At 44.5% G+C, this 13648-nt stretch overlaps 1 protein-coding gene across 1 annotated transcript; it reads left to right on the top strand.

The window, feature by feature from the left end:
- The first annotated feature begins 244 nt into the window (after nt 1-244).
- LOC311115997 (B-cell lymphoma 6 protein homolog) lies at nt 245-11201 on the top strand. The gene is made up of 9 exons (XM_084191130.1): nt 245-281; nt 3736-3907; nt 6612-6833; nt 7249-8271; nt 8647-8837; nt 9906-10073; nt 10183-10313; nt 10468-10605; nt 10932-11201. The coding sequence occupies exons 1-9, from the start codon at nt 251-253 to the stop codon at nt 11073-11075; spliced, it is 2220 nt and encodes a 739-aa protein (XP_084047256.1). The 5' UTR covers nt 245-250; the 3' UTR covers nt 11076-11201.
- The last annotated feature ends 2447 nt before the right edge of the window (nt 11202-13648 follow it).

The following is a 13648-nucleotide window of genomic DNA, read 5'->3' as shown; positions in this document are numbered from 1 at the left end:
ACTCGATTTCTCTTCAAATAAATCAAAAATATTACAATTTGTACATAATTTCACTTTACATTTGTATTACACTTGTTCTATAATTTATATTGTACAATATGCACGAAAATAAAGATATCAGAAAGTAGATTTCTCAGCCAGCATTAAAAGATGACTCTCCCCTGCCCTCGGAAAGTGGTATCATCACAAGCTCAAATTCCGAGAATTGAGCTCTTCTGATTCTTAGAACTGGGGGTTCTTAGAAGTGGTCATGCAAGAAGTTTCTAGGAAAGCAATACCAGGTGATTTTTTAAATTCCTTTTTTCCTTATGTAATTTGGCGCGAAGTTTGGCTCTTCATTACAGATGTTGGTGTGTTTGTGAATGTGTTTTTTAATAATGTAAACCTAGGTGATTTTAAAGGTGTAAGGTGGACGGTTTTGAGCGCACTCTTTGGCGGGTGCCAGCTCCTCTTGACATCTTCTGCCTGTATAATATTCCGCTGTCTTCACTTCACGCTCTACGGCTCTCGGTTCGCCTTGTGTCGGTTTGACAGTAGAGGCTTTTTTTTAATGTACTGTGGTTTATTCTGTTAGACGTGACTAGTGTGCTGGAGTACTAATAATAAACCAGGAGTTCAGTTTGACTAAAGCCTTCTATATTCTTAGCAAACCCTAAGTATAGCTCTAACCTGGCTGGATTTTGCAACCGTGTCCTTGTATTGATAACAGCGGTGTACATGTACATTATAACGTGATTCCCACCGGCAATAACTAAATAGCCTAACTTGCACAGTGTGTTGGGGCTTTTGGCAGGTAGCCAGGGGTATGTGTGTCAAGGGTGTTATGCTACATTGTTTTAGATATCCAGACAGTCTCGGAGAAAAATAATCAAATCGAACTATCGGTACTGAACGAGCACACCGGGATCTGGTTGCACGAGATATTGATTGTCTTGTCTCGCCGTTATCACCCCAACTCCCCCCCCCCCCCCCGGAAATATTGTTGTTTTTGGTTTGTAGCGTTCCGCTGCTGCACAGCCTACCGTATGTGCACGTTTATACCTGCATGCGATCTGTCTGGGGCCAGGGGAGGGTGACTTTAGGCAGAATGACTCCAACGGATACAATGTCGCATTGAATTTCCGTGATTAACAGCTACAATGTTGCAGTAATTGAGAGCTTAGAAGATACAATGTTGCAGTAATATAATGTATTTGATTGCTAAAGCTTCAATGCAAGGAGTCTGATTTAAAAAAAAAAAAAAAAAAAAAAAAAACGTATAGTTGAAGTGTAGGCTAAGACTATGAATAAGAGCCAAATTTACTATCTGTGAATGTGATCGAAAAGTTAATAACTGAAAATAATTACATTTGTCAAATATGACGTGTGTCACTAAAGCGGTAGCCGTAGGTGGGTTATAGCCTATATATATGTTAACCGTTGAAAACCGTGGTTACTTCAACCGGTGTATACATTCTTTTATTTCAAGTTCATTTCGGGAGGTGTCAAGTGGCAGCCTGAGACTTGGGGTTGTGGCAGAGAGTGATACATCTGTGTCCAATGTGTTTGCGTGTTATTGAACGGGTTGGCTCCACATGTTGTTCCACGTGAAGAAACTGTCAGTTTAACAATTTATTACATGGGGTTGGACGGAAGGAATGAGGCTAGTAGTAAATTATCCGTTTGAAATTCGCAGACTGTAGTTTAAACATGAGCTATGCCAAAAGTGTTCTCAAAATATGCTGAAGTCTTCTGGATTGCGGTGCAAATTGAAAGTTGTGTTATTGCCATAACGTGTTCTCCTGCGTTTGACTACCCGCTATTTATATTGCGGAAGATCAGACAAACTTCTAGGGTAATATATTAATGATCAGACGTATACACTTCTACAGTAAATTGATGACATCTTGTGGTAGAATTTAAAGTATCATATTTTAAAGTTCATGGAGCAACTTGTCTTTTAATCTACCTTTAATTGCATGAAAAATGTAAACTTTTTTTATTTTATTATTATTATTACTACTATACTATAATCATTCATACATTTACGTCATTTAGCAGACGCTCTTATCCAGAGCGACTTACAAATTGGTGCATTCACCCTATAGCCATTTTATTTGGCAGTCAACAAACAGTACGTTTAAATCTTCCAACTTTTGTCTGGACTATGCTCAAACTGTTTTCTCCATCACAAATGACGTGTGAATAAGAAATAGGCTAGCGGTAGCCTACTGGTTGTTTATTAACGACATAACGGGGGAACGTGTTGGTTCAGAGGGGGAAGAAAGAATCAAGTTCGAGTCCGATACGGAATGTTCAACTTGTAAGAAATGCCGAGATGACATAGACATGATATTATTTAAAGACCCGCCAGCCTGGTTTCATAGTCTAGATGTAACATGGTAAACGTAAAGCCAGGACCCGCAAATTAGTTTATGGTTCCATAAAACAGAAGGTTACATATGGGTGGTTGGGTGGGCATATAACAAAAACATATAGAAACCCAAAGGTTGCGGGTTTGAAGGTCCTCGCCTACAATTTTAGCTAATTAGCCAACTACTTGCTACTTTGCAACTACTTAGCACGATAGCTAACCCTTCCCTTAACCATAACCCACAGCCCAGCTAATGTTAGCCACCTAGCTAACGTTAGCCACAACAAATTGCAATTTGTAACGTATTGTACAAAATGATGGACGTCAACTAACACACACGTTTCGAAACGTAACATATCCTACTATTTGGACTGTAGCTCGGATTTACCTTTTGACTATGTTATGTCTGACCCTGAGTCCAGGCTGGACACGCCCCCTTATAATTTGTCATAGCCTGTGTGTCAAAGTCGGGTCCATCGTGATGCACGGGGTGTAGGCTACTGTCCTGTAGGGAAGAAGACTCCTACACCTGGTGTTTGCATTTCTCAACTATATCATGAACTGTTCCCACACTGTTTCCATGACTATGTGACATTACATAATGTAGACTAGCCTACTGCCACAGAACCCATACGCCATACAGAACCAGTTTGTGACTGCAGAATGCTTGAGTTGACTTTTTATTGAATAAGGGTTCAGGCAAAAATATATCCTTCATCCTCTACGTTCATGTTTGAGTGCCAATAATAAACGAAATCAGGCGTTATCCCACTTGCGGAACAAGTGGGGCTGCCCCAGAAAATGTGACTTGAAAGCGCCATAGTTTCTTTATTCGGTTGAATGCTGCCACCTACTGGCTGAAAAGTCCCACTGCAATCAGAGAATATATGGTGAGGTGGTGAGCATTTTTTATTATTAGAATAACCAACACATTAAAAAAAAAGTGACAAATGCCAAAATAACCCCAGCTTTCATACAAGATGCCGTCCTTTATCTTGTATATCACAACATTTTAATGTCATTCAACCCTGTTCCTGGAGAGCCTCGTGTAGGTTTTCAACCCTGTTCCTGGAGAGATACCCTCCTGTAGGTTTTTGCTCCAACCCTAACCTAGCGCACCTGATTCTAATAATTAGCTGGTTGATAAGCAGAATCGGGTTAGTTACAACTAGGGTTGGTGTAAAAACCTACGTGAGGGTAGTTTCCCGGAACATGGTTGGAGAGACCTGCAGTTTGGGCCATATTCCACTGGGTTTCACCACCAAGATACTACTTATTTGATTTGATGAATGACCAGTATCGGAGCTGTGTATATAACCCTATTGTATGTATATCCATGGCTCTGACTAGAAGAATTTTGTTTTACATTTTTATTTTCCCAGAACTTGACAAGATGGCTTGCGCAGCAGACAGCTGCATCCAGTTCACGCGTCACGCCAGCGACGTGCTGCTGAACCTCAACCGGCTGCGTAGCCGGGACATTCTCACGGACGTCACCATCCTGGTCAACAGACAGCAGTTCCGCGCCCACAAGACTGTCCTCATGGCCTGCAGGTGTGTTGTGTTCACTTGACTCTTAGGGAGTGTCCCCAAACTGCACCCTATTCCCTACATAGTGCACTACTTTTGACCAGATCCCATAGGGGTCTCTGTAACCGATGTCCCACGAAGACAAGACGGGTCTCGGCGCCAGTAACAGATGTGATCGTACTTCGTAACTCTTGCGTCGTATTTTTTTTTTAAAGGACCGTCCAGCCAGTGATCCCAGTTGATTTGTGTTGATAGCTGTAGATTCCTGATTCCCAGGTGTAAAGTACTACTTAAGTATACTAAAAAGATAGAAATGCAACAATTTCAAAGGTTTTACTGCATTACAGTTCATATAAGGAAATCAGTCAATTGAAATAAATTCATTAGGCCCTAATCTATGGATTTCACATGACTGGGAATACAGATATGCATCTGTTGGTCACAGAGACCTTAAAGAAAAGGTAGGGGTGTGGATCAGAAAACCAGTCAGTATCTGGTGTGACCACCATTTGCCCCATGCAGCGTGACACATCTCCTTCGCATGGTGTTGATCAGGCTGTTGATTGTGGCCTGTGGAATGTTGTCCCACTCCTCTTCAATGGCTGTGCGAAGTTGCTGGATATTGGCGGGAACTGGAACAAGCTGTCTTACATGACGCTCCATAGCATCCCAAACATGCTCAATAGGTGACATGTCTGGTGAGAATGCAGGCCATGGAAGAACTGGTACATTTTAATCTTCCAGCAATTGTGTACAGATCCTTGTGACATGGGGCCGTGCATTATCATGCTGAAATATGAGGTGATGGCGGCGGATGAATGACAAGACAATGGGCCTCAGGATCTCGTCACAATATCTCTGTGCATTCAAATTGCCATAGATAAAATGCAATTGTGTTCGTTGTCCATAGCTTATGCCTGCCTATACCATAACCCCACCACCACCATGGGGCACTATGTTCACAACTTTGACATCAGAAAACCGCTCGCCCACACAACGCCATAAACGTGGTCTGCGGTTGTGAGGCCGGTTGGACGTACTGCCAAATTCTCCAAAATGACGTTGGAGGCGACCTTATGGTAGAGAAATGAACATTAAATTCTCAGGCAACATCTCTGGTGGACATTCCTACAGTCAGCATGCCAGTTGCACGCTCCCTCAACTTGAGACATCTGTGGCATTGTGTTGTGTGACAAAACTGCACATTTTAGAGTGGCCTTTTATTGTCCCCAGCACAAGGTGCACCTGTGTAATGATCATGCTGTTTAATCAGCTTCTTGATATGCCACACCTGTCAGGTGGATGGATTATCTTGGCAAAGGAGAAATGCTCACTAACAGGGATGTAAACAAATTTGTGCCCAACATTTCAGAGAAGCTTTTTGTGCGTACGGAACATTTCTGGGATCTTTTATTAAAGCTCATGAAACATGGGACCAACACTACATGTTGCGTTAGTATTTTTGTTCAGTGTAGTTTTTTGGGGGTATCTTTACTCTACTGTTTATATTTGACTACTTTTACTTCACTACATTCCTAAAGAAAATAATGTACTTTTGGGTGACAGGGAAAATGTATGGAGTAAAAAGTACTGGTTACATTCTGAATGCTTAGCAGGACAGGAAAATGGTCCAATTCACACACTTATCAAGAGAACATCCCTGGTCATCCCTACTGCCTCTGATCTGGTGGACTCACTAAACACATGCTTCGTTTGTAAATGGAGTGTTGGAGTGTTCCCCTCGCTATCAGTAAATAAATAAAATAAGAAAATGGTGCCGTCTGGTTTGCTTATTATAAGGAATTTGAAATGACTTATACTTTTACTTTTGATACTTAAGTATTTTAGTAATTACATTTACTTTTGAGACTTAAATATATTTAAAACCAAATACTTTTGCTGAAGTAGTATTTTACTGGGTGACACATTTCTGCAGTGGCAAGTGGAAACATAACCAACCTGTTACATAGGGGATAGTGTGGCATTTGGGATGCAGACTCTGTCCCGCTTTGAGCAAAGTTTGCATGTTGCTGTTGATACTTAAAGTCCCTCTCCCCTCTCTCTGTCCCCACAAGTGATTTGGCACATTGCTGTTAGTTTGATGTTACTGTTCTATACATAACTTGATGCCCCCTCTGTCTCTGTCTCCCATGTCCTCTCGCGCTCTCTGTCCCCTGTCCCCTCTCTGTGTGTTCTGTCTCTCTCTGTGTGTGTGTGTTCGTGTTCTGTCTCTCTCTGTGTGTGTGTGTTCGTGTTCTGTCCCGTGTCCTCTCTCTCCCCTCGGTCTCTGTCCCGTGTCCCCTCTCTCCCCTCTCTCTGTCCCGTGTCCCCCTCTCTCTCTCTGTCCCGTGTCCCCCTCTCTCTCTCTCTGTCCCGTGTCCCCCCCTCTCTCCTCTCTGTCCCGTGTCCCCCTCTCTCTCTCTCTCTGTCCCGTGTCCCCCTCTCTCTCTCTCTCTGTCCCGTGTCCCCCTCTCTCTCTCTCTGTCCCGTGTCCCCCTCTCTCTCTCTGTCCCGTGTCCCGTGTCCCCCTCTCTCTCTCTCTCTCTCTCTCTCTGTCCCGTGTCCCCCTCTCTATGTCCTCTTTCTCTTTCCCCTCTCTCGCTCTGTACCCCCTCTTTCCCCTCTCTCTCTCGCTGTCTCCCCCCCCCAGTTTGTCACTGTACTTAACATGATGCTTCCTCTCTCCCCCCTCTCTCTCTCTCTCTCTCCTCTCTGTCTCTCTCTCCAGTGGGTTGTTCTACACTATATTTACTGACTCCCTGAAGTGTAACCTGAATGCCATCAGCCTGGACCCCAAGGTAGACCCGGAGGGTTTCGCCATCCTACTGGAGTTCATGTATACCTCTAGACTATCGCTGAAGGAGAGTCTGATCATGGCGATCATGAACACAGCCACTTACCTACAGATGGACCACGTTGTAGACACCTGCCACAGATTCCTCAAATCCAGGTATGTGGACAGGGAATGTAAGAGGGAAGACTCAACTTAAAAATCAAATAAAAATGTATTTCTCACATGCTTTGTAAACAACTTACAGTGAAATGCAGATAATAGAAAGATAATAACATGAGGAATAAATACACAATGAGTAACGATAACTTCGCTATATACACGGAGTACCCAGTCAGATCAGCTGCGGGGGGTCGGGGAAATGAATACAATATTACGGGTGATGTTCTATGGTCCGTGGCAATGGGAAGGTCACTGGCCCTTACGTTGGTCTGTCTTTCTCAGTCACTTAAGAAGATATTCCTATTTGCAAATGAGGACCTGTCAAGAGGCGAGCGCAGCAGCAAAATACATTTGTGGAATTTATGTGGACAGGGAAGGAATGTAGCATGTCTCACTCTTCCTTCCTCCTCAGTGACCCTGGCCAGGCCAACAAGCTGCCCAGAGATGAGTTCTTGGTCAGCCCCTTGCTTTTACCTCAGGACGTCCATGCATACCGGCCCCACAATGTGGTCGACAACCTGCCCGGCCGGGTCGGCCCCTTCAGAGACGGGAGACCCTACGGCTCCAGCATGTTCAACGGGGTCAACTCCCCCAGCAACTACCACCTCTACGGCCAGTTCCCTGTCCAGGGGTTCCCTTTCCCTCTCTGCAAGCTGACAGACACCAAAAACGCGTTCTCTGACTTCTCTAAAGACGGGATCCACCACAAGCACTGTTCCCCCCCGGACACGAGCAGCGCCATGAGGGTTGAGTACAGCCGGGCGTTGAGCGGGGGCTCGGCCAGCATCCACCATACAACCAGCTACGTCTCCTCCAGGGAGGCAGCAACCAGCTACGTCTCCTCCAGGGAGGAGGAGATAAGGAAGGAGATCCACGAGGGAGGGGTCAGCCAGGCTGGTGGGGTGGGAGGCTCCAGGAAGAGAGCGTTTGCCACGGCGGGCCACAAGCAGCAGGTGGTGGTTCTGGGTAAGGAGCACGGTCCTCAGACTACAGAGGAAGACATGAGCCAGCAGCACTACCCTCTGGGGATCTCCTCAGCCGGACGGAAAGGCCTGATGAGCAGCCCTCAGAGCCCGCTCAAATCTGACTGCCAGCCCAACTCCCCCACCGAGTCCAGCAGCAGTAAGAACGCTGGTCTGTCCCTCTCCCAGGCTGGCCGGTGTGGTGCCCAGCCCCCACAGGGAAGCCAGGACCCCAAGGCACGCAACTGGAAGAAGTACAAGTTCATCGTGCTCAATCAGAGCGCCACCAAGGAGGAGGAGGACGTTGGGCTGCAGGAGCCGCGGCTCCGCTCCCCCCAGCGCCTGGGCCTGCCCCCCTACCCCCACCACTCCGACCCAGAGCACCTGGACACGCAGGCCAACACAAAGATCAGCGAGCACGTAGAGGACCTGCTGGCTCCACAGGCCTCCCGACTCAACAACATCATCAACAGGTAAGGCCTACGGTCGTACTGGATCAAACACTGAGCTATAAATGTAGAAAAACTGTAGCATAAATGCTTGATTGTTCCCATTTTGATGTCTAGGACTTTAAAATGCTTTTGTTTTATCTTTTAAATTTTGTTTGCCGTCAAAAGTATCGCTGCAACTTTTTTTGTCCACCGTCACAAGTTTTATAAAGCAATTTCTAACATGATGGCATGGCCCTAGATGACTGCCTTCCACTGTCACCTGTAGCCTCGTCTCTTTCTGCCCACCCCCCCCCCTCTTTCTGCCCACCCCCCCCCCCTCTTTCTGCCCACCCCCCCTCTTGCATCTGAATTGTTGTTGTGGAGGAATGATGTCTGACACGCAGCTGTTTGTTTTAGTGTCTCCAGAGCTCTGGATGGATCACAGAGGAGCGCTGACAGCCACTCCTCTCTCTACATCGGCCACTTAAAGTGCACCTCCTGCGGCGCTCCTCCCCCGCAGCACTCTGAAGTGTGTCCCAACACCCCGGCCTCCCGTTTAGCGGAGGAGATGGCAGAGCTGCACTCTGAGTACTCCGACTCCAGCTGTGGTGAGCACACGCTGCTTTTGAACACTGGATGAGTCGCAAATGACTCCCTATTCCCTGTGTAGTGCACTACTTTATATAGGGAATATAAGGAAGTAGTGCACTACTTATATAGGGAATATAAGGAAGTAGTGCACTACAGATGCGCGGTCTTAATATGACCCTGGTTCTCACAGCAGGAAAATAATCCTGCAGCAACAGGAAATCTGAATTATGTGGATTATAATTACTGGATATTTTTGTAGGGGTTGATAAATGTTTCATTAGGTCAAGTCACATTTTAAAAGTGGAAATTACAAACTCTAGAAGCCTTTTAAACCTTGAATACACTACAATTTGCATTTCCTGCAGTATAGGAAAATACTCTGCAACAACAATGATCAAATTAAGATAGCAGATCTGTATATAGGGAACAGGGTGCCATTTGTGATAGCAGATCTGTATATAGGGAACAGGGTGCCATTTGTGATAGCAGATCTGTATATAGGGAACAGGGTGCCATTTGTGATAGCAGATCTGTATATAGGGAACAGGGTGCCATTTGCGATAGCAGATCTGTATATAGGGAACAGGGTGCCATTTGTGATAGCAGATCTGTATATAGGGAACAGGGTGCCATTTGCGATAGCAGATCTGTATATAGGGAACAGGGTGCCATTTGTGATAGCAGATCTGTAGATAGGGAACAGGGTGCCATTTGTGATAGCAGATCTGTAGATAGGGAACAGGGTGCCATTTGTGATAGCAGATCTGTATATAGGGAACAGGGTGCCATTTGTGATAGCAGATCTGTATATAGGGAACAGGGTGCCATTTGTGATAGCAGATCTGTAGATAGGGAACAGGGTGCCATTTGTGATAGCAGATCTGTATATAGGGAACAGGGTGCCATTTGTGATAGCAGATCTGTATATAGGGAACAGGGTGCCATTTGCGAGGCAGACATGACCACCTCATGGACAGAGGCAAGCTTAGCTGCTTGTTGCTTATACATGAGACCTTCTTGAAAATGATTGAAGCACCACCAATCTTGATTTTATTCATTAGTTGACCTAATGCTTCTCCTTACAGAAAATGGTACGTTCTTTTGTAACGAATGCGACTCCAAGTTTGCTGATGACGGCACCCTGAAGCGCCACATGCTGCAGGTGCACAGTGATAAGCCATACAAGTGTGACCGCTGTCAGGCTGCTTTCCGCTACAAGGGTAACCTCGCCAGCCACAAGACCGTCCACACGGGTACGCAGAAGCAATAACAAACACACGTTAACTGCTCTGCCCACTAAGTTTGGTACCTAGCTAACCGTTTGCTCTGTTTTTTTATTTATTTTTTATTTTTGCGTTGCAGGAGAGAAGCCGTATCGTTGCAACATCTGCGGTGCTCAGTTCAACAGACCAGCTAACCTCAAGACCCATACTCGCATCCACTCAGGAGAAAAGCCATACAAATGTGAGACGTGCGGAGCTCGATTTGTGCAGGTGAGCAGAGCTCCTCTCTTTTTCAACAAGTAGGGCTGGTCTACCACTGGATATCCTTCTTTCCCCACTCATTTCTTCTTCGTTGTAGTCTTCGTAAAATGCAACTCACCACCACACTGACCCAGTAGTCTCATCACGTTGTTGTCGTCGTCAGGTTGCTCATCTCCGTGCCCATGTGTTGATCCACACCGGGGAGAAGCCATACCCGTGTGAGATCTGTGGAACTCGCTTCCGTCACCTGCAGACGCTGAAGAGTCACCTGCGCATACACACAGGAGAAAAGCCCTATCATGTAAGTACAACACCATAATACGCACCCTATCATGGAAGTACAACACCATAATACACACCCTATCATGGAAGTACAACACCATAATACGCACCCTATCATGGAAGTACAACACCATAATACGCACCCTATCATGGAAGTACAACACCATAATACGCACCCTATCATGGAAGTACAACACCATAATACACACCCTATCATGTAAGGACACAAACTACACAATTCAACTTGATCTATCAGTCAGTGTGGCGTTGATGTACACACTGAAATCGAGGTGTTAAACCAGGAAGATCGGAGGAAAAAAAACTGACCTTCTTTTTATTTTTCAGTGTGAGAAATGCAACTTGCACTTTCGCCACAAGAGTCAGCTTCGATTGCACCTTAGACAGAAACACGGAGCGATTACCAACACCAAGATCCAGTACCGCATGTCCACTACAGAGCTGCCAACCGACCTGACCAAGGCATGCTGAACTGGATCAGGCAGATAGATCAACCGACCTGACCAAGGCATGCTGAACTGGATCAGGCAGATGGATCAACCGACCTGACCAAGGCATGCTGAACTGTAGCAGGCAGACAGACAGACAGGAGGGGGGGGGGGGGGGGCGCAATCTTGACCATGGCATTGAAAGACCCCCCAACGTGTACAATCATCCAAAATTGCAGTGCCACACTGTGTTGTATCAGATGATGATCCTTTAACATGGCAGTGCATTGCCATTTTCTAAACGGGTTTCCTCTAACATGTGAACGTAGAACCACCTGTGGTATCTTAGTCCCTTTTATTGTTTCTATATATTAACATTATATATTTAATTTAGTTGGGAGTGTTTTTACGCTTTAGAGGAATATAAAAGCTTTATTTTGTTGATTGGGGGGGGGGAAGCTAGGACGGAATGTAAACATAAAAATCCAGTGAAGGATTACGGTATTTTATATCAAATAACTTTTCTGAAAGCGTTGACGTTTCGATTTTGAAGAGGGGTACAGTATATTTTAAGGTAAAATGGTATTTCTCCTGGCTGTATAAGATATTGAATTGTCTATAGATTTTATATCTATATGTTATACCATGTAGACCTTTTCCATGTGAAAGGAAAAACGTTTGGTTTTTGAACTCCTAAGAATGACTGCTGCTCTTGTAGGAAGGCAAAATGATGCATGATGATGAGGTGTACGTACGTCACTACTGTCGCCAATAGTTAACAATCAATGAAGCGGGCAACTGCATACGTAAATATTGTGACATACTGTGTAATTAACTAATTATATCCACTGGGTTGCCCTCTGCTGGCAGAGCCAATCTAGAATTTAAATGTTAAAATATGCATTTCAAGGTACTGCTTTGGTATGACCAAGAAGATATTTTGCTTCAAATGTATTTGTATGGACCTGTATTATTAGTTTTTTTTTTTTTTGTTACGTGACGGTTTCCAGTTGTCATTGTACTAGAAGCTACAGTAAAAGGTGTATAAGGTAGCTTAGTGGGTAAGAGCGTTGTGCCAGTAACCGAAAGGTCGCTGGTTCTAATCCCCGAGCCGACTAGGTAAAAAATCTGTCGACGTGCCCTTGAGCAAGGCACTTAACCCTAATTGCTCCTGTAAGTCGCTCTGGATAAGAGCGTCTGCTAAATGACAAAAATAAATAAAAATAAATATGTTTGTACATACACTGTGTACTAAAGGTGCCTTTTCTATGGCGACTGAATTCCTTTCCATTCAGCCCAGTTCTGTTTATAAAAGGTACAACTCAAGGACAGCACTAGTCCTATTTTTTATTTTATTTTTCTTTCAGGTGTGCGTGTGTCATTAAAAAAAAAAAAAGAATATTTTCACCAACCTTACAACATGCAAATTCTTTTTTTTTTTTTTTTTTACTGCGTTGAAGTTATTGTACAATTTATAGATGTATGAATGTAAAATAAAGGTATTGGATTTCTATGTATTAAGTCACACGTGAATTCTATTTATTTAACAGAAGACTAGCATCTACATCTCTAGAGGGATGTACTCCAGAAACAAAGGAAAGACATATATATATATTTTTTGTGATTTATCTTTCACTGCTATACTGTCTACAGTTCAGCCATCTTGTTTCAAGAGGCCCACAACGGTGTCACGAACGTTGAGTAAAGGATCGGACCAAGGTGCAGCGTGGTATGAGAACATATTAGTTTAATAACTGAACACACTCTCAAAACAACAAAATACAAACTAACGTAAAGTTCTGCAGGCTACACAGCTACTAACCAGAAACCAGATCCCACAAAGAGCATGGTGTTTGCAACGGCAGGGTTGTGGGTTCGATTCCCACGCGGGGTATGGAGAAAAAAAAAAAAAACTAATGTAAGTCGCTCTGGATAAGAGCGTCTGCTAAATGACTAAAATGTAAACTAAGGTGGGAAAAAGGCTGCCTAAGTATGATCCCCAATCAGAGACAACGATCGACAGCTGCCTCTGATTGGGAACCACACCCGGGCCAACAAAGAAATAGAAAACCTAGAATGGACACCCAAATCACACCCTGACCTAACCAACTAGAGAATTAAAGGGATCTCCAAGGTCAGGGTGTGACAAATGGAAAGACGCCCCAGACTTTTATTGTCCTCCATGATTCTACTCACGTACATGTATGTCTTTTCTCAGGTTTGTGTGCTTGCTTTTAAAAAGGTCAAATTTAATAAACTAAAGACTATTCTTCAACAGTTGTCTAATGTGGGAAAGAATGATCTTATTTTACAAGAAGCAGATCACCAGATCACCAGATCTGGTCAGTCCCCAGATACATTACTTAGGGGGTTTTCACATACATACACTACATGACCAAAAGTGTGTGGACACCTGCTCGTCGAACATCTCATTCCAAAATCATGGGCATTAATACGAGTTGGTCCCCCCCCCCCCTTTGCTATAACAGCCTCCACTCTTCTGGGAAGGCTTTCCACTAGATGTTGGAACATTTCTGCGGGGACTTGCTTCCATTCAGCCACAAGAGCGTTAGTGAGGTCGGGCACTGATGTTGGGCGATTATGCCTGGCTCGCAG

The sequence above is a fragment of the Coregonus lavaretus genome (genome assembly GCF_964263955.1).
Source record: "Coregonus lavaretus genome assembly, contig: HAP1_SCAFFOLD_1207, whole genome shotgun sequence".
Classification (NCBI taxonomy): Eukaryota; Metazoa; Chordata; class Actinopteri; order Salmoniformes; family Salmonidae; genus Coregonus; species Coregonus lavaretus.
The sequence above is the reverse complement of the archived record's forward strand: the minus strand, read 5'-3'. Positions and strand labels throughout refer to the sequence as shown.

Excerpts from the sequence above, each read along its gene's own strand:
- LOC311115997 (XM_084191130.1), top strand. The coding sequence starts at position 251 with ATGCAAGAAGTTTCTAGGAAAGCAATACCAG. Across the intron at positions 3,908-6,611 it reads ACTGTCCTCATGGCCTGCAG|TGGGTTGTTCTACACTATAT; the intron begins GTGTGTTGTGTT and ends CTCTCTCTCCAG. Across the intron at positions 10,314-10,467 it reads GCGGAGCTCGATTTGTGCAG|GTTGCTCATCTCCGTGCCCA; the intron begins GTGAGCAGAGCT and ends TGTCGTCGTCAG.